Source organism: Ambystoma mexicanum, chromosome 9 (assembly GCF_040938575.1).
Source record: "Ambystoma mexicanum isolate Mex_15411 chromosome 9, UKY_AmexF1_1, whole genome shotgun sequence".
NCBI lineage: Eukaryota > Metazoa > Chordata > Amphibia > Caudata > Ambystomatidae > Ambystoma > Ambystoma mexicanum.
In genome coordinates, this window is record NC_090931.1 from 649,075,022 (window position 1) to 649,093,871 (window position 18,850).

General features: G+C 47.1%; 1 protein-coding gene across 1 annotated transcript in view; it reads right to left on the reverse strand.

Annotated features, from left to right (window-relative positions):
- Positions 1-18,850, reverse strand: part of RPA1 (replication protein A1) — a 295,679-nt gene that overhangs the window by 54,514 nt on the left and 222,315 nt on the right. The window contains exons 14-15 of the mRNA XM_069615363.1: positions 18,551-18,727; positions 6,911-7,018 (exon numbers count right to left, since the gene is read on the reverse strand). Coding sequence (XP_069471464.1) covers positions 6,911-7,018; positions 18,551-18,727 — 285 coding nt within the window. The remainder of the gene's footprint in view (positions 1-6,910; positions 7,019-18,550; positions 18,728-18,850) is intronic.

Sequence of the window (18,850 nt, forward strand, 5' to 3'; positions counted from 1 at the left end):
AGGATGTCCGCCGACATGTCGGCGGAGGCGGTTGTTGCGACGGGAGTGATGGCAGTGGCGTGATGTCCTCCGGCTCCTCTCCTCCCTGCTGTTCTTTGGTTTCCTCGCCACTGTCCACGTCTGCCTTGCCAGGGTCCTTCCCGTAGGACCTGGCCTTGAGAAACTTCTCATCCAGTACAGCCTTCAGACCAGAAAGCTCCTCCTCAGAGGAGATGTCCGAGCCCTGCAGGACTACCATCCCCACCCACCTTTCTGCTCGACTAGCAGGGACGTCTAGGGGAGATTATCGGTACAATCTTCACTGGTGTCTTCTCGATGGGTAGAAAAGAAGATTCCCTTCGTGCAGGCAGGAAAACTGTCTTAGGGGCTGCCTCCTGAGAACCCGCATCCGCAGCCTTCGCTAGGGATGCCCCACTCCTTCAAGGGGGGCGGGGGGATTTTGCTGGGAAAACTGCCTTCACGAGCTTGGATGCGCTTGAGGCCTTCACTTGCGGGGGGGCGGGGTCGGGGGACTGGGACAGCGCCCTGCTCCCCCTTGGCTTTCTCTGTCGGAGTCAACTGGGACTTCTCCAGAAGTTTACCCGGATGGTCCGACTAGCTCTTCTTCGCTGACCCGGAGCGTTGGCTCGTGGTCGAAGGTGCCAGGGATGCCGTTCCCGACCTGGCCGCCGAGGAGCTTGTCCCAACGGCGCTCCAAGTGCCTGCGGGCTCGCAGTACTTTGCCTTATGTTGAGCCCCTGTCGCTGGAGTGCCCTCAAAGGTCTTAGAAGACTGCTCAGATTTCCACTTGCTGGGTGAGGCTCGGGGCTCACCCACAACTGGGAACTTCTGGAGCCACTCAGAGCCGCTTGCAACGGTCCTTCATGGTGCGAGGCACCATATCCTTGCAGAACGCACAGGTCTCCTCCACGTGCATTTGGTCGGAATGTAGGCAATAGAAGGCACAGAGTGCCCATCGTACAGGAAAAGGTTTCCTAGTCCACATCCAGTGCAGATCCTGAACAGATGCGTCGAGTCTCCTTTATCTTCAGCCATGTCCACACGGAGTAGGCCTCAAGAATCTTCTGGAATCCCCCAAGAAGGGAACTCGATGGAAAAATCACCCTTGAGGGGTGTAGAAAGTTCCGAAAAACGGGTCCCAGTTAGTCGGATGATGGCTCGATGCAGCTTGAGGCTCGATTGACCGGAAAGAATAGAGTAAACTCTTAGAAAATAAATAAATCGCAAAACGCAGTAAAAGCTCGCGAGCTATAGCACGAGGACTCCTAACACTAAAAATCTGAAGATGGCTGCCAGAGATAGGGCTTAGGTAGAGAGCAGTCATTGGCTGGGGGCCGTATGACCCAGAGACCAGTGATTGGTTAGGAGAGACAGCTCAGAAGTGAACAAATGATTTTTTCTTTACCGAGGATTCCCAAGCGGACGGGGAATATTCATGAGCATGTGAATCCCTGCCAGACCCCATGCTGGAGAAGTCACAAGTTACAGAGGATTTCTGGTCGAACAAGTAAGTACAGGCTTTAGAGTTAGTAGAAAGTGTTCAGGGACTTCGTAGAAGCCTCCCTAGATGCATCCCAGCGTTAGGCCTAGGCGAATGGTATGGGTGAACTCCCATAACACAAATAACCCACTCAGCTGCACAGGAGCAACACAAGACTTGAGATAAATATTACTCTCAGCCACATACTAACCTAGTAGTGAAGAGCTTGCAGACAGAGGCCTTCACGATGCAGCAGTACAGGACAAGGTCTCTGGATTCTTGCTCGTGGTGACGAAAGAAAGGGCACTGGATGGGAACTTGCAGCAGTCGACAGAAAAGGCTTTCAAACAAAGGATTCTTTGTGCTTCTTGCAGCTCTGTGGATTTGGTGCCATTTTCAAAGTACCAGATTAAGGACGGTTGTCACTGGTCAGATTCTCCTCGCCACTTCGTTCCTGCACTCTGGTGAGGGGACTTCAGGAATCGTGTCTATGGAGGTCCAGTAGGAGTCCAAAGTTTTAGCGGGAATCGGAGTTCGGAAGACTATGCACAGCACACAGGCTCGAGGTCCCATAGTATTGGTTGTTTGCATCCCAGGAAGGTCACAGCTCGTCGTGGGATGACTCGAAATGCAGGTCATCTCAAGACTGAAGGGTCCCAACAGTCTCTGCGTCCGGGTCATCGTCTTAGGGACTTATTGCTTCAAAGAAGGGGTCAGCACAGGCAGGTGTTACACAGCAGGGATCTCTGGTAGTAGCTACAGCAGTAGTCTCTTCATTGGATCTTCAGTTCCAGTGGTCGACTGGTCTTCAGCTCCAGGATCCCAGACCAGATATACAGGAACCCACCCACAACTTCTGCAAACACGCCCTGCAATTTACAGAAAGGGGCTGGTAGCACACCAATCAGAACAGCCAGCCCCCACCAGTGGGAACTGGTTTCTCACAGGCACACCAGAAGGCAGAGTGAGCAGATTTTCTGACTCCTACCTCAATTCCTGCCTTCAGACATGCTGGAGCCTTGGAAGGCTACACAAATGGTTCCTGCCGAAGACAAAAGAACAATCGGGACCTCCCCCATCCAGGACGGCAGAAGGACCAAGAAAGGACAATCACACTTAAGACAGCGAAAAAAGAAAGCAGCCACCATTCCAGCAGCATAGGGACCCTACTATGCATTACCATGGCTGATTTGACAGCCTGCGAGTAAAACTCACAAAAGTAAGTAGAGTATGTCCACTGCCAACAGCTATAATTGTTAGCTTTTTACAGGAACAGTGAGAAAGAGGATACCATGCATCTCCTCAGCACTCCACATAAGGTATTATGTTGTAGGTACTTATATAGTGCACCGTCACCAATGGAATTGGTCCCCAGGCGCTCTGGCAGATCTGTAAACAGGAAGAAGAGCAGGTAGGGTTAGTCAGGAGGAGGGGAGTAGGAGTGGTGGTGTGCTGTTGGCGGCTTAAGCTCAGTATACACCGAGTGCTGGGCTTTGGTGCAAGTATCAGATCGAGCGAGACCTTGTGTGCTGTAGTTGCCGTTTATGTTTTGTTGATGCAATGTGGTAACGTGTGTGCAGATTGCGGGGAGAGAAATGGTTGTGTGAGTTTTATGTGGGTCGAGTATGCAGAAAATTGAAGGTTGGGTTGGGGCCTATATCCTGATATTTCTGGTTCCATTTTCGCTGTACCCGTGTGTGGGGTTGGTGCTGGTTCCTTATAGGCCATCTCGCTGTGGTGTGCAATGGTGCTGCGCGGATCCAGCTATATCCTAGTAAGTATTGTATGGAGTGATAGGCATGTCTGAACCTTTCCTTCGGGTGTGGAACTGGGTTGGTACCATCTATTCTCTTGTTATCTAATGTGACAGTGGTCTGTTGGAGCTTTGAATGGTTCAGGGTCAGTGTGCTGTTGATGAAGCGGCCTAGTGCTTCAGTCTTGGTCAGCCCGTGTATTCAGTCGTTAGCTTCCTCCTATCATGACTATCTTCAATTAGTGCTTTGGTTTTCCGGGGGGTGACTTCCTTTGGAGCTATTGTTTGGTTGTAGTTTGTGTGTGATGGGGCAGTGTGCTTCCCACTGTATCTTGATGAGCATTGTGTAATGTGAGTGCTTATTTCTGTTTCTAACCCTCTGGTTTGGAGCTAAATGGTACAGGGTTCCCGATTCTCTCGCTATCTGACGGGACTAGGTCTTTTGGGAATGGCTATGGTTTATGATCCGGTTGCTATTTGATGAGTCGTCCTGGTGTTTGTCTTCGTCTTGCTATGTAAGGTGGGGTGTGCGGGTCTCACCAGATCAAATGTAAAGGGGATTAAAATCCCTCTCTACCCATGAGAACAGTAGTTCTGCAAGTGAAGTCAAGAGAAAATAAAAAGGGAAGCCCCAAGGGCAACCCTACACAGAAAGTGCTGTGTGCTGCAACAAACTTCCTGCGGACCCTCTTGCATCTTCCATCATCCCCCGACTAAAGCTACCATCAAAAGAATCCAAACTTTACAAAATAATGCCCTTAGAGCGGCTTTAGGCATCTCCAGAAGAGACCACATTTCAGGGATCTGTCGACAGAACTGGCTCCCAACCCACGACAAAGTCCTCCTAAAAACTGTCGCTTACCCACAAATTTCTCAACAAAGCCGCACCTATCTACCTGGAGTAGAGATTCCACAAACAGACCTCCATGAGACCAGTAAGACTAGCCATCAGAGATCGGCTCTCTATACCATGCTTCAAACGATCCACAATTGGAGGTAACGGCTTCCTGGTGAAAGCGGCCAAACTATGGAATTCTCTGCCTCCCAGTTTGAGAACAGACCAATCCTACCACAAATTTAGATCCAACACCATCATATGGCTGAAATCTAATAACCAGCATTAATAACCCCTGATTAGGATACAGTTAGAACTGATCGGCCACCGCCATGGTACCCACCATATGAGACGATATCTTCCCTTCTGTGCTCGTATGCCTGCAATTACCTACCTTCACCCATTTTATTCTGTATGTATTACCCTCTGACAACTGCCTGTATACTCCTCTGATGCATACTATGTAAATAAGCACCCCTTGTATATACACACTTGTAATTATTTCCTGTATGTAAACTGTATTCACTTTTGTGTAACTAAGCTTCGCATATACTTGTTACTGCTGCGCCCTGTCACCCTAGGGTATGATGCGCATTATAAATAATAAAATAAATAAGACTGCCTAGCTGCTATCCAGTCCTGGTGTACTTCCAATCTCTGCCTCAATGCCTGCAAGACTGAGATCCCATTGGGACCCCTGCTCCCTCTTTGTCGCCACACACTCTGGCCATCTTCCATGGGCTCTCCCTCTGCTCCTTCTGAAGCCAGAAGCCTTCGAGTCATCTTCGACTCCTCTCTCCTTCCCTCACACTCAGGACATTGCCAAGAAGTTGCACTTTCCCTTCTCAAAGGAATTCTCCCTTTTCTCAATTTACCCCAGAAACTCAATGTTACCCGAGCCCTGGTTCTCTAGGCTTGACTACTGCAATAGCTTCTCCTGAATCTACCTTCTTCCACTTGCTGACCCCTCCTGCTACTCCAGAATAGGTCAATAAGACATATCCTTGGCCTTGAGCCCAGGGACTGCATCTCTCCTGCCACAATGCACTGGCACTCGGTTGCAGCACAGATTAAATTCAAATCCCTCTGCATCAACCAAAAGGCTGTCTGGGGCCTGGGACTACGCCATATGCAACTTTCTCTTACTAAATACTCTCCCTCTAGACCTATGCGGTCCTTTGGCACCAGCTTGGTGTGTAAAGCGTTTCGCTAAACAGAGGGCCGGAGGCCGATCACTTTCTTCAGCTGGCTCCCTCTGATGGAATAGCCTCCCTTCGTCTTGAGCAAGACTCTCTCAAATTCCAGAAGCTCCTCAAGACTTTCCTCTTCACCTCCTCCTTCCCTCAGTCGCTGTGATTGGTGGCCAGGGCGCTTATGTATCCTTCGGGGACCTCGCCTCCCATATCCAATCACCCCAGCCTCTGCCTACCTCGCAGCACTTGCCTTGGCACCCACCGGACTCAATCCTGTAGGCTTGCACTTTCTACCCAATGCAGTTACAGGCCACATAGCACTTACCATACAATGCACAGAAGAAAAAGGGGGGTTTGGCGGACTGTATGGGTACAGATACAGTCCCCAGTGAAAGGGGTAGCCAGGAGGCAGTGCAGGAGGGTGGCAGGGTGAGCAGGTACCTGGGCCCAGGGGACAGAGGATGGCCAGGTGCACAGTGCCAAGAGAGCAGATCAGCAGAGGAGAGGGGGAGCAAAGGCAGAAGCAAAGAGGAAGGTCTTGAGGTGCTTCCGGAACCGGAGATGGTTCTCATGAGTGGCAGGGAGGCTATCCCAGAGGGAGGCCCCAGCCGAAGACAGATCTACCCCCCCAGCTCATTTCTTTGAAAAACGACTGACCCTGAGGTAGTTCGAAGTAGAGGAGCGACGAGCTCGAGAGGGGAGGTATTTGTGGAGTGATAGCTGAAAGTATTTTGGACCCAGGCCCCAGAAAGCCTTGTGGACAATAAAAAGGGTTTTGAATTTAATCCTTGCATCCACTGGGAGCCAATGGAGAGATTTCAGAGATGGAGAGATACGATCATAGGGCTTGAGGCCAAGGACAAGTCTCGCAGTCCTGTTCTGGATTAGATTAGTATTCACTGTTTTCAATCCCATGTTCTCTCCCTGGAGCTTTGAAACAGAATTGACTCACTGTCAAATGCATCCATAAACACCTAGATGCCCAAAAACATTATAGGAAAGGATAGATTCAAAAATGAACACTAGCGAGTCAAAAGAATTACACCCTTTAAAAAGAGTAAAAGAAAGGGTGAGTGGGGAAAAAGGTCCCCACTCACTCAGGAACATGGAAAAAGAATCCACAAGTCCAGCAAAATGTGTTGGGGGTTCCACAGTGTAGGGAGATTTTAGCATAGAAATTAAAATCTAGTCCGACAGTCACTGCTTCCCAAGAAGCTATAATGGATGAGAAATTGCCATTGGCTGGCACCTATGTCGAAAGCCTGAAAAACCCACCTAGACAGACTGAAAATAAATAGCCTGTTAAACAGCACAGGGAGACGACAGTCTACAAAGGCCCACCACTGTATAAAGACTTGCAGATTGTACAATGATCACAGATTAGAAACACAAGCATGCAAGTATATGACTCAAGCTTTTTGTAACAGGGCTGCAGGAAACCAAAAGAGACTGTTCAGGTTGCCATCCACGGTCTCAAAGTCGGACCCTGAAGCACAGGAAAATACCTAGTTCCAATTTTTCGTGTCCTCCTAGTTTAGACCTTCGAGTGACTTGTTTATGAATGCTGCTTTTTTTTTTAAACAAACATTTGTTGATCTTTAAACAATGTTGACAACCCTAACAGAAGTAACACTACATGAGAAACTCACCCTTTCTTTGATTTCTCCCAGGTAGGTTGCGTTCTGCCCAAGTATTGCTTCAGCAGTCTCCTGGAAACATGTCACCCACTGATTCTCACCATAGTCTGCAATGTTAGCCTGAAATTAAAGACATGGTCACTTGACAACCATTCACAGTCTTAAATCGAAGGAGCAAACTCTGTCCTTTGGCTCGTCACCGGTAGCAAGGTATTTATAGTGTCCTTTCTTTTAAAGCCTCAATCATTCTTGAAGGATGCTTACTTGGGAGCAGGGCTGTAGTAGTGTGGAATGAAGTCTAAAAACTGTTGGTTTGACTAGGAAAATTATTTCAAATCCAAGTAAGGACATTCTTCATATAAGGCACTATTACACATCAAGCCTAATTTAGCACATATCGAGTTAACGTCAGGCATGCAAGCCTCCATAATATGAAAGAATATACTCAAAACGCCCAAATATGGAGCACCGTCTGCACACATCCCAAAGTGCAATACATTCGCACAAATGCTGCCGAACAAGAGGTCTTGTCTGGACAATAGCCACCATCACATTTAACCCACATACACCTGAACTGGACGCAATTGACATGAATTTGACATGACGATTCGTGTAGTATTCTATGCTCCCTTTCCTCCAAACGTCTAAATCTTCTCATACTGTGCTTGTTTCAATCTTTGGATTTCTAGGCTTGCTCTGGCATAACATGCTAATCTGCTATCCCCTTTATTTAATCCCACCCCACAATTCTGGACAAGGACGAGACAGTGAAGTATCGAAATGTATTTAAAGGATTAAAGTAACTTCAACCAAGTTAGTCTCCATCTCAACACCATGGACATTATCATCAAGCTACAGGAAAGGGAATACTCATTCTGAAACCGAATTACATGCCTATATGAACCGAACTATTGTCAGTCCACACAAGCATTGGTTTGCATTCTGAAATATTACACTCTAAATACTAACCATTATAATTATTTCTATATATTTTTTGATCTCAGAAATACAATTTTACTTCAATACTAACATTACCACTTCTCGGCAAGTGTACGTATATTTTACATGTAAACATTACAAACCACTTTTCAGAATATTCGTTTTTCTCCAGTATCAAGCCAAGTATGGAAGCCGGAAAAACATTGTTTTAATAGTTACTTGATAGGACACCCACCATCAACCATCTCCCCAGTGCAGGTGAGATATATTGAATGTAGTGGCTATGTGTAGGTCATTCAAGGTAAACAATGATCAACTTAATTTGGATCTTGCGGGTTTCAATTCGAAAATGTTCTCAATTATTTACTGTTGTGAATCCACAGGTAAACGGTGTTATACATGGGTGCAGGATTCTCTAAACATATATGTGGTCACTAAACACAAGTGTGTGATTGCAGTCCATGCTTGTGTGTGTAAATGTGAATATAGCTATGTATTCAGCTTTAAATTGACTTGTATGTACAGTATTTAAGTTACTTGAATGTGCACCTTTACAATCTGTTTATGCATGTACATCATAAATGCCTGCATTCGATTTTCAATCTGCATATGTTGTTTAACATGTACAAAGTTTAAGAACCCCCTTCAAAATCACCTTACATATCAATCAGTATGTGCGTTATAGATAAGGGAATGCAGGGGGTATGCACTTCACACAATTCTTAAAGTAATTATTTGCATTCATGTTTACTGGGCCCCACATCTGCTCTAGGGTTATGGCTTTACCTGGCTACATAAATACACAAAATCAGCTTAGGCCATGCTATTTTCCAACGATAACATGACCCAGTATGGCTCTGGAAAGGCTTAGGCCACCAATTCCATTTGGAATCAATTTTACAAAAGGCATTTCCACAATGAAGTGGCACTGAAATGCATTCCTTTTGGATTTTTGTCTCAACTCAAAATAGATTAGGTTTTAAAGAACATCCATTTTTATTCAATATAGATTATGGAACACAGGACATTGAAATCACACCTGTGCTCCGGTTTTAAAATTCCATTCCCTGCAGGTCAGTTTCCTTCATCATCCCAGATTTTATCCCTGGAACAATCTGAACATTTGTGGTTGAGAGGGATTTAATTTACCTTCTGAATGTAGCATCTGATTTGGGAGAGCCAACAGAGAACTGAGTCAGCCTGAAATCATCCAGCAAACCCACACTTCAGCGTTTTGGAACTCTATCTCCCATAGATTGGTCACGCCTCTCACTGGACTAGCCTCCTGGGGCCAATCCAAGATCTGGTCTCCCCTCTAAAGCTGTCCATCTCCCAATATTCCATAATGCTCCGTCCCATGTGCATGCAATTACATAAAGTTTGACTCCACCTCTGCCTTGTGACGAGGTGTGGTTTTCAGTCCCATGTATGATCAGCAAAGGTGGGAGGGGAAAGCTACATCCTCAGGTGTGAAGTATCCTCAGAGGGGAACCGCTGCAAGCCTTTTTTGCCCAGGCAAGATAACAATTGGGCGTACTCCCTCAAGGGAGCAGGACTTTTTCCTGGTTCTTTTGACAGTTGAAGAAACTGGCAAAAACTTGGGAGAGCTCTCTGTTGGGAAGATTTTCTTTAGGCCCTGTGGCTCGGTTCTTTGGGTGCATGTTCCAGATTTAGGATCTGCTAGCTATTCCTTCAGCAGGCTCTCCAAGTGGTAGTCATGACAGAGCAACCAAGGCTTAATTCTGGTAAGTGGGTTGCAATGGGGTGGTTAACAAGTAGAGCACACTTAGCAGCAAGTAAGAAAATATCCACAAAAAAAAAATGCCTTTATGTAAGAAAAGGCAAAGAGGAAACGCAATACACTTGCAGGTAAGTAGCTCAAGGTGCCTTTAGAGTCAATCAAGCGTCCTGCCTAGAAAGAGAAAGGCGGTAACAGGTAGGCCAGGTATGATAGAAAAGCCTTTTCTATCTAGACTGCCATGTTCAAGGGAGACCAATGGAGACCAGTTGGGTCAGTCTTTAGTGGAAAAGAGTTACCTTTGGGTAAAAGTGCCACAAGGAGCAGTTCCTGGAGCCCTCAGCAATTCAGATGGAAAGGCCAGGGGATGAAAAGCAAGTATGAATTAAAGGTGGTGGTAAGGTTTGATTAAAGCTTGCTCAAAGTTCCCATGAGGTGTTTTGGGAGGGGCATGAACAGGGTGGGAGTGGCCATAGGGGATTAGCATGGCTATGAGCTGTCAAAGGGTGGGCACATAGCCAAACACCTTCAAGCTTTGAATCCCTCCTCATTTGCCATTTCTCCCCAACTGTACTCTAATGCAAGTTTCGGATTACGAGTGTGGTTGCCACCGAATAGCCCAAACAATAAATGTGGCGCAAAGAGGCACAACTTCTGATCTGGCTTGGAGTCTGTGCACAAGGGTAGCCTAGTGCATGCTGCATGCGATTATGCACATGCACCCCACACATTTTTGTTCTGTATGGTTTTGCAGCAGCACGTCATGCTCTTGTCCCATCCTGTTCCAGAGGATGCCAACCCATAATTGATCAAACGGGATCAGTCGGAGTACAGTCCTCACAAAGGTCACGAGAAACAAGAGCGGCGTGAAAGCAGAGTGAGGTTTAACACGATTTAAAACAAAATACACTTCAGTTTTATGCATGAAAACCTGTGCATGCTGTCAGTGGGTAAATAATTCTTTAATGAAAATCAGGTTGGTACAGCCATTGTACTGCCTAGCTTTTTTTTGGTATTCTTGAGCAGAGCTTACTTAGTTTTAGACTGCCGCTAAATAAGGTTCATCTGGTGCAAACACAAGGGTACCCAGAAACAGATACCACTTATGGGCACGGTGCCAGGGAGGTCTCCCCTTTCAGCAACAGGGTTCTATCCATCTGGTCTCAAGTCCATCAATCGGTACATCAGAATCATCCTGTTCACTCTCCTCAGAAGCACAATGATGATGTTCTCTCTTATAGTGCTTTCAGGGACTTTCGGCTTAAAGTACATGTCCTTTCCTACAGAGAGATTGCAGGGTGCCTCACCATTCATGGAGGTGGGAAGTAGGTTGACTTTTCACAGCATAGAAAGTACTAAAAAGCGTCACTACCATTTGACAGGACACAGGGAGCACCACTTACAATGATGCTACATAGTCTACCCTCATTAGCCAACAGAGAACATCAGCAGCCCTGAAGACTAAACGCCCTTTCCAGTGGATTGTTACGGCAACTCAAGTGAGTAGGCCTGGTGCATCTCAAATTAGATTTCGTGAGAGGGGAAAACGGTGGCCCAGAAACGGAGGAAAAAAACACCTTCCCAGAGTAAATGTTAGTTCCCTTCAAGAACAAACGCAGCGACGTGAGAATCCTAGCCAACCCCAGATGGAATGGTGTAAGCAGTCCCATTGGCCTGCCCATTACTTTCAGTTTGCACAAAGTTATGTAACGTGTCGTTTATATTGCACCTTTCACCATTTGTATGGCCACAACACTATAGTATGAACGTCCTCGGGGGTCCGACTTAAAGACCATCATTTTCAGGGGCATGCCAATATAAAAGCGGACTCTTGGGTTTCCCCAAGCACTGTAGCTGTTTTTTGTTGGTTACTGAAGCATTCCATTTGATTATACTTTGAGTTGCTATCATTGGTGTCGGTTTGTAGTAAGACCACAAGGTGTTCGAACGAGCCTGTAGAGTAGACATAGGCCTCAATTTTAATACACTCGGAATAGCCATGGAAAAGCTTTTAGTAAAAAAAAAAAAATTGACTTGGTTGTCCCTCATTGCACTGTTAGGGTTACGATGTGGAAAAGTAATAAAGTGCCCTTTCAATTTAACAGCGCAACATAGCACTATGGAAAGGAGGAAAAGATTATAACTGTAAAACCATGGTCATTTACTCGTATGAGTGCTGACACTTCACTTATCACATGAGGACTTGGGCCCGAACTCAGGAGCCTAAACCCTCAGCCAAGTTCAAAGAGGAAGCATTTAAGCCAGGAAAAAAAAAGAACAAAATGCAAGCTCGCTCCCTAGGCATCTTAATCATGTGCATCTTGAATGTGTTACAAGCATCGAAAACTGCTTCTGGTGTACCAGTGCTCTGTGATACCGCCACATACAGCGCACCCTGACCGAACCAAAAGCATCCTTTAACAAAAACCTGGCATCTCTGAACTGTAAAAGACTCCACCACCATATAAACCCCTACACAGTAGGGTGCGCTCGGGGTTCTGCCGCCAATGCTACTTTGTCGACCGTTTATGATCATACAACACTCTCCAAACTATGCAAAGAAGTGCTCTGCTGCACTCCTCTGAACTGAAAAGCCTTTTCAAGCGCCAAAATACAGGCACATCGAGGTGCCCTACACTAGCTCTAAAAAAAAACAGCATGTATTAAAAAAGCCACACAATTAAACTATAACCATTTTACCAAAACCTCTTTCTTGGTGGCCAAGTGACCAGATTAAAGGGGCCGTTTTCAATTCCGTTTAAATTGAAGGTTGTTAAAGAGGAGCTGCTTTACAGTTCCACTTATTGGCCATGCCTCGAACACTGGTCAGGGTAGGATTAAAACGATGCCAGCTTCATCTTTCAAAAGTATCCACTGGCATGCTGAGCAACGCCTGCTCAGGATGATTGCCACAGCAAGCTTGCAGGTGCATCTGCTGCTGCTGAGAGAGCAATAAGACAGCGAGCGTGCCTAATCCACCACTACTGTCGAGCCTCGGGACAGGCAGAGTGAGAAGAGCAGCCAGCCCTCCGCTGTGGGCCACGCAGGGTCAACAGGCACAAGCGCTGCCCGCCGCCAGGCGTTCCGCCACCATTTGAAGACTTAAATTAGCTTCTCAGTGCACGAAGTCTAATGAATTCCACTGAAACTGCCTTGGCTCTGAAGTTGGCAGCAAGCAGGAGGGGGTACACAGGCAGCATCTACAGAAGTGAGGGTGACGCATCAACTTCCTGGTCATCAGTGGTCCAGGGATGACCATCTGTTTCTAAACCATCAAGCGACCCCACACCTCTAGTGCACCAGAAGGGATACGAACAGATTGGAAACCAGAAAATTATAAACCCCATTGTCCAATTTTGGTAACGTGGACGAAACGGCAGGCTCATCTCTGCAAGATCGTTGGTTAGTTGCAACACAGCGGAAATACAATTCCACAATGATAAAAGGGATTGTACAGCGAAGGTTGTATACAAATATCTACTTTATTATCGCAACAGACAGTTCTAGCACACTACAAAATATGGTATGGTAATGTTTATTTGTAAAGCACATATACACAAGGCAAGTGTTTCAAAGCGCTCAAGGAGGGAGGGAGTAGGGGGGAAAACAGTCATTCAGAGCCCTTGAATTTCTGAACGATACAAGTCAAACAGTAAGTGCATAGAATACAACAGTGTAGGTAACAGCAAATCGGTCTGACAACGATTCTACCGTTTTTCCAAGTGCATTGAGGCGTCACCATGCAAGCAGGGGAGACGGGGAGGATAGACTATCTTAAGGCATGGTACATTCAGATTGTGCAAGTGCACAGATGGAATGGGGGGAGGGGCAAATGCAGGGGGGGGGTGGACAACCAAGTGCACCCAGTCAGTCGGAAACGGAGATGTCACTCTCATGGGTCATTGACCAAGTGCACTAGCGATGAGACAATTGCAGGCCCGGAGGCAAGTGCGAGAGGACTGGCAAGGTGGCAGGGACCTGTGAGACAGATACACCGGGCGGACAGTCAACAAGCTGTGTGGAAAAGGAGGGAGAGAGGGATAGAGCAGAGAGAGGTTAACAGAGTAGAGGGAGAGAAGGAAGAGCAATGTCTTGAGGAGTTTCAAGAATTTACAGAGATCAAGCTCAAGACGGAAGGCTGCAGGGAGGCCCTTGCAGAGGATAAAGATCTCCCTCCAAATCTCTGCTGGAGAACCAGCTCACTCGCAGAAGGTTGGAGGAAGATGAGCGGAGGGCTCGGAAGGGACAGTATGTAGGCAAGCATTGTTGCAAATAGGTAGGACCCAGGCCCCAGAAAGCCTTGTGGACAATGCAGAGGGTCTTGAACTTGATCCTTGCAGCACCAGGGAGCCTGTGGATGGATTTCAAAACCAGAGAGGGCGGTCCCAGGGCTTGAGGCCAAGGATAAATCTCGTGGTTCTGTTCTGGATGAGTTGCAGAGGCAGGGAGGTTGAGAAAGAGGCTGTTGCAGTAGTCCAGCCTTGACACAAACAGAGCTCTGGAGACAGTGAGCCGCTGGGGGAAGGTGAGAAAAGGATGAATACCTCTGAGGAGGTGCAGCTGGTAGTTGTACTTTTTAGAAATGTCCAAAACATGGGTGGAGAAGGAGAGAGTGGAGTCAAAGATGACCAATGTTTTTTTGCCTCGCACGTGGGTGCGGGCGCAGGGCCAAAGGAGGCTGGCCAGAGAGAGGGTGGGAAAGTGGGAGCAGAAGTCCCAATGCGAACGATCTCAGTCTTGCTGGCGTTGAGGCAGAGGTCGTTTGCAGCACATCATGGCTGAATTGCGGACAGTCTGATATGAGCGAGGTGGATGAGGGTAGCCTGAAGGAAAGTTGTGTCATCCGAGTAACACGAAGTTAGAGATGAACGTGACAATCACACGTGTCAGGTAGCTGGAGCGAGAGTGTCAATGTTGTCCTTAATGGTTTTGGAGGGGCAGGGGTCCATCTGTTTGGATGAGGTCTTCATAGTCCGGACTTATCTGGTGACCTCATCAGGTGTGATGGGTGTGAGAACAGAGAAGTGGTGGAGGGGCCAAGGGAGGCTCCAGAGGTGTTGGTGTATGATGTGGTGTGGAAGTGAGAGAAAAGGATATCTTGGGTTTTTGTGAAGTGTGCAGCCAGGGCCGAGCAAAGGTCATGGGTGGGTGTGACAGAAGAGGAAGCTGCTGCAGGATTGGCCAGTTCCTTACAGACTTTGAAAAGTTTGGCCATGTTTATTGATGCCACGGAGTTACAGGCTTGAATAAAGACTTTTCTTGGTGTGGATGCAGAGTCGATATTGCCTTTGAAGGAGGTGACAGGCCAGTTAGAGGGTGTGCCCGACTAGTTCCATTTCCGCTCGAGCTACAACCTACCCTCCAAAGGAATGCAGAGGACAGACAGTTACAAGAAGGAAAGGGCATGCACTCTGGCTACTGACAGGAGGGCAGTCGGTAAAGGCAAAGGGGGCAAATAGGTCATAAAACTGTCCCTAGCGGCCAACAATGTGCTTTGTGCTCGTAGAAGTACTTGGTGCTCGACCGGGTCGAGTCGAATTTGGGTGCTTTGCAGCTTCAGCGACAGTTCAAGGCGAGAGACAGCTGCGTATCAGGCGGCGGGCAGTTCGGCGAGCGAGGCTGGATGACAGCTGCAGGCTGGCCTACATGACGGCTCAGGGTTAGGAATCGTTCTCAGTGTTGGTTGGTGGGTCTGAAGCCTGGTCGAGGAGTCTGATGACATTCGCAACTGCAGCGTGATAACAGTCAATGGGGCAGTCGGATGCAGCTTGAGTGGTTCAAAAATGTTTCTTACGGTGTATGCTGTTTGATGCACTCTTACTAGCTTCTTCACTGGGCTGGTGTCGTCCTTGAAGGTAGACAGCCCAAAGCCGAGTGTTGTGGGCACCAGCCTTGTCCTGGGTTTGGTTCAGGGACTCTGGCATTCCCCACCTAGGAAGCTTGCTGCAAAGCCTAGCAGGACATGCTTTGTGCTAGCTGGGTACCGGTTCTAGAGCTGCTGGATGGTCCTCTGGATTCAGTATCTCCCTCAATTCCCTGGGAGATGTGTAGGGGAGGGATCTTGCTTCCCTCTTGGAAATCCTGGCCTTCCTTCACTGGTGGAAGCTGTAAGGCAGACTGTACCTTCACAGCCAGGGTCCAAATGAGTTCTTGCTACTCCTTGCAAAGTCTTCAGACTATCTCCAAAAAGAGGGGCTCTACCCTCTTTTAAAGCCAAATGGGGCCCGGTGATTGGTGTAGGCTAAGCCTACCTTAATGAACCAATCGTAGATCCACACCAACAACCTCCTGCATGTGTGAGTTCACGACCAGAGTGCTTTGCAACGGAAAAGGTAAAGGGGTGAAAACATGTTATATCAAGTCCCACCCATCTTCTGGTCTGTTGTGGACCAAAGGGTGTCTCTGGTTATTTGAGCATTCTGTGGTTCCTGATTAAAGCAACAGGACTGCCTTGAAGCTTTGGCGAGGACAGACTGTCTCCATCAAATTACATAAGACTATCCTCTAAATTGCAGGGGTTGCCTACTGTAAACATGTACCAGATATGACAGCTCCCCGTCATTGAAACTTTAGGGCGAGAGCTGGCTTCAGGGTGACAGCGCATATGAAAGGAGTGTTGGGGTTTCCGGTATCCTTTGATTAGGCAGTCATGCCCCCATGTGGGCCTGTTTGAATTAAAATTTAATTAGTATGTGAGGCTGCCTTCAGCAGCAGAGCTTAGACAAAGGGAAAGGGCAGGTCCATGGAGGCTTACTTAATTAGTCTGGCCATTGAAGGGGGAAGGTTTTGGCCCTCCCCCATCTAAGATGCATCATGTACTCCACCTGTCAGATCCCAACTAAATAGGAAAGGGAGGACTGTGCCTGTAGGCTGTGTCCACCCAGAGTACAAAGGTCTGTGTATGCCGTTTGGTGAGCAAAGGAAAATGTGTGCGGATTAGCCCCACACATTTTCCACAGATTGATCTACCATCATTCAATTTCATTTAAAATTTCAAAAAAGACCAGGCTCACTGTGCAGATGGTCGAATTCCGCAGGGTAAGATTGCTCCTTCCGGCAGCACATCACTTCATAAGGTTGACTGCATTCTTTCAGGCCCGCTCGGAGCATCCGTAGGAAGGACACAGGTAAGGTATATAAGCATCAAAGGCAGAGTGGCCACAACTCTTACTCGGGAGAGATCATGAATTAGTTAATTTGAAATTCTATTTTTTATTCAATTTTGAAAATCACAACAAAGCCTTAAGGGACTAGTCAAGGAAGCAAACTTGGGAGCAGTCTTCGAAAGCCTGAGAGAAAAAGCAGGTCTTTGGGCTGTGTTGGGACTGGCAGAGGTCAAGGTGGTCATGGAGAGAACAGGGAAGTGAGTTACCTAGGTGTCCCCCACACACAGCATTGAATAGGTCTCCCGTTATGGCATACTTGTAGTTGGAAGAGCCCAACATGTTCTTGTTCAAGGTAAATGTTAGACAGTCTTGTGCGTAGGGATTACTTTGAATAAGTAACCTCGAGCATTTCCATGCTGTTATTTGTGGACAAGAACCTAGGAATTAAATGGCCATCTTTTTCTGACAGGGAGCTCGTGAACTGATCAGAGGGTGGGTTTAACATGTTGGTAACAAATGACATTACAGAGGAGCCTTACTGCCAAATGCTGCAAAACTTTCAATGGAGTGGTCTCTTCCCAATATGACATAATAGCCCTGTTTCGGGGTAGTTACCTTGAGTCACTGAAGATTTTAAAGGGGGAGAAAAGGGTTTTATACTGCAGAGTATGTTCAGGGTAAAATGCCTGGAAGAAAGTTGAACAGATGTGGCCCTCAAGCAAAAGATGGTGTCGATTCACTACAAGATATTCCGCTTTTTGTGGCTTTGAATGGTCACAAATCGAATTTTCACAGGAGCGGAGTCGGGAGAATGCTTTGGGGGAATCCTACTGTGAGGAACTGAGTTTGGCTACAGTTCATTGCCAGCGTGCCTGAGCTCCTCTGCTGCAAGGCCATTTCACAAAGAAACCTTGATAGCAATGGAAGAAATAAGAGCCTCAAACCCATGGGGAAGTCAGTAGAGGGCGATGGGGATGTCTGGGGAGAGGAAGGAAACGGAGGGAAAAATTAAGCTTTGAATAGTAAATGGGCAGCGTACGAAAGCAAAAGGGAAAGGAAAAGGGCGTTGGAAAGAGCATGTGAAATGGGAACAGTAAGGAGCAAAAAGTGGTTGGAAGAATGTATGGTTAGTGCACTCGAATTACTTCAAGTCACAGGACATTACTTTCCAGGGTCGTCATTAAATAAACGAATGATGGGTGTTAAGTCTTCATTAACAAATTAAACAGATAATTTGTGAAAAAAGAAAACCAAGAACGGGTTAAGTGCAGTAAAGGTGACCGTCATCTGGATGAGGAGGGCTAGAAGAATGGAAAATAAAAGCGACCAGGATGACGAGAGATGGTAACAGTACTGCCTCTGTAAGTGCATGCGCAGTATATGTATTTCATGTTACGCGCCTTAAACAATCCGTGGAATGTTGTACGATTGTGCCCTTATGCATGTGCCTTTATCACTACAAACGAGAGTACTATTCTTGCTTACAGACTTCGTTTTAAAACCATACAACAAAGACTGCTCATATAAGACATGCAAGATCACTGGATGGACGTCTCCACAAGGGCGGCCGTATAATAGGAAAGACTGCTCCAGAGACAATCCCGACGGAGAGAGACTCCCCTCCAAAGAACTTGCTCCATGGAGAGCATCACAGGACAGACATTCGTGAATGGAACCTATATTCCAGGATAGAGACCACACCTCTACAGACAGCAGAAGACATGACCCAGCAGCTCCATGGAAACAGGACACCCTTTCCCACACCTTACTCAACTAAAAAGATTCAGTGGCTCCGCAGGCCTTTGAGGGTGTTATAGGTCCTGCCCCCCACCCCTCCACCACCAGTCGTACCCTATATGCATTACTCACCGAAAGGATGAGGCGGTATTTGAAGTTGGGGAACTCCTGGTTGCATTTTTCACAGCGGAACAGTCCATTCTGTAGGTCCACAACTTTCTTGTTGCATTCTGCAGATGGGCAGGCCTGGTACATGCAGTTCTCTTTACGCAGGTACACAATCGTAGCCACACTTGTGAAATAATCTGCCTGTGGGAGAAAGACATTTGAACAAGGCTCCCAAGTGCCAGACCGATTTGTAACAGTAAAAGTAAAGTTATGACAGAACTGGCTGTTGGTCACTGAAACAAAAGCACACATACCAATGTAGTC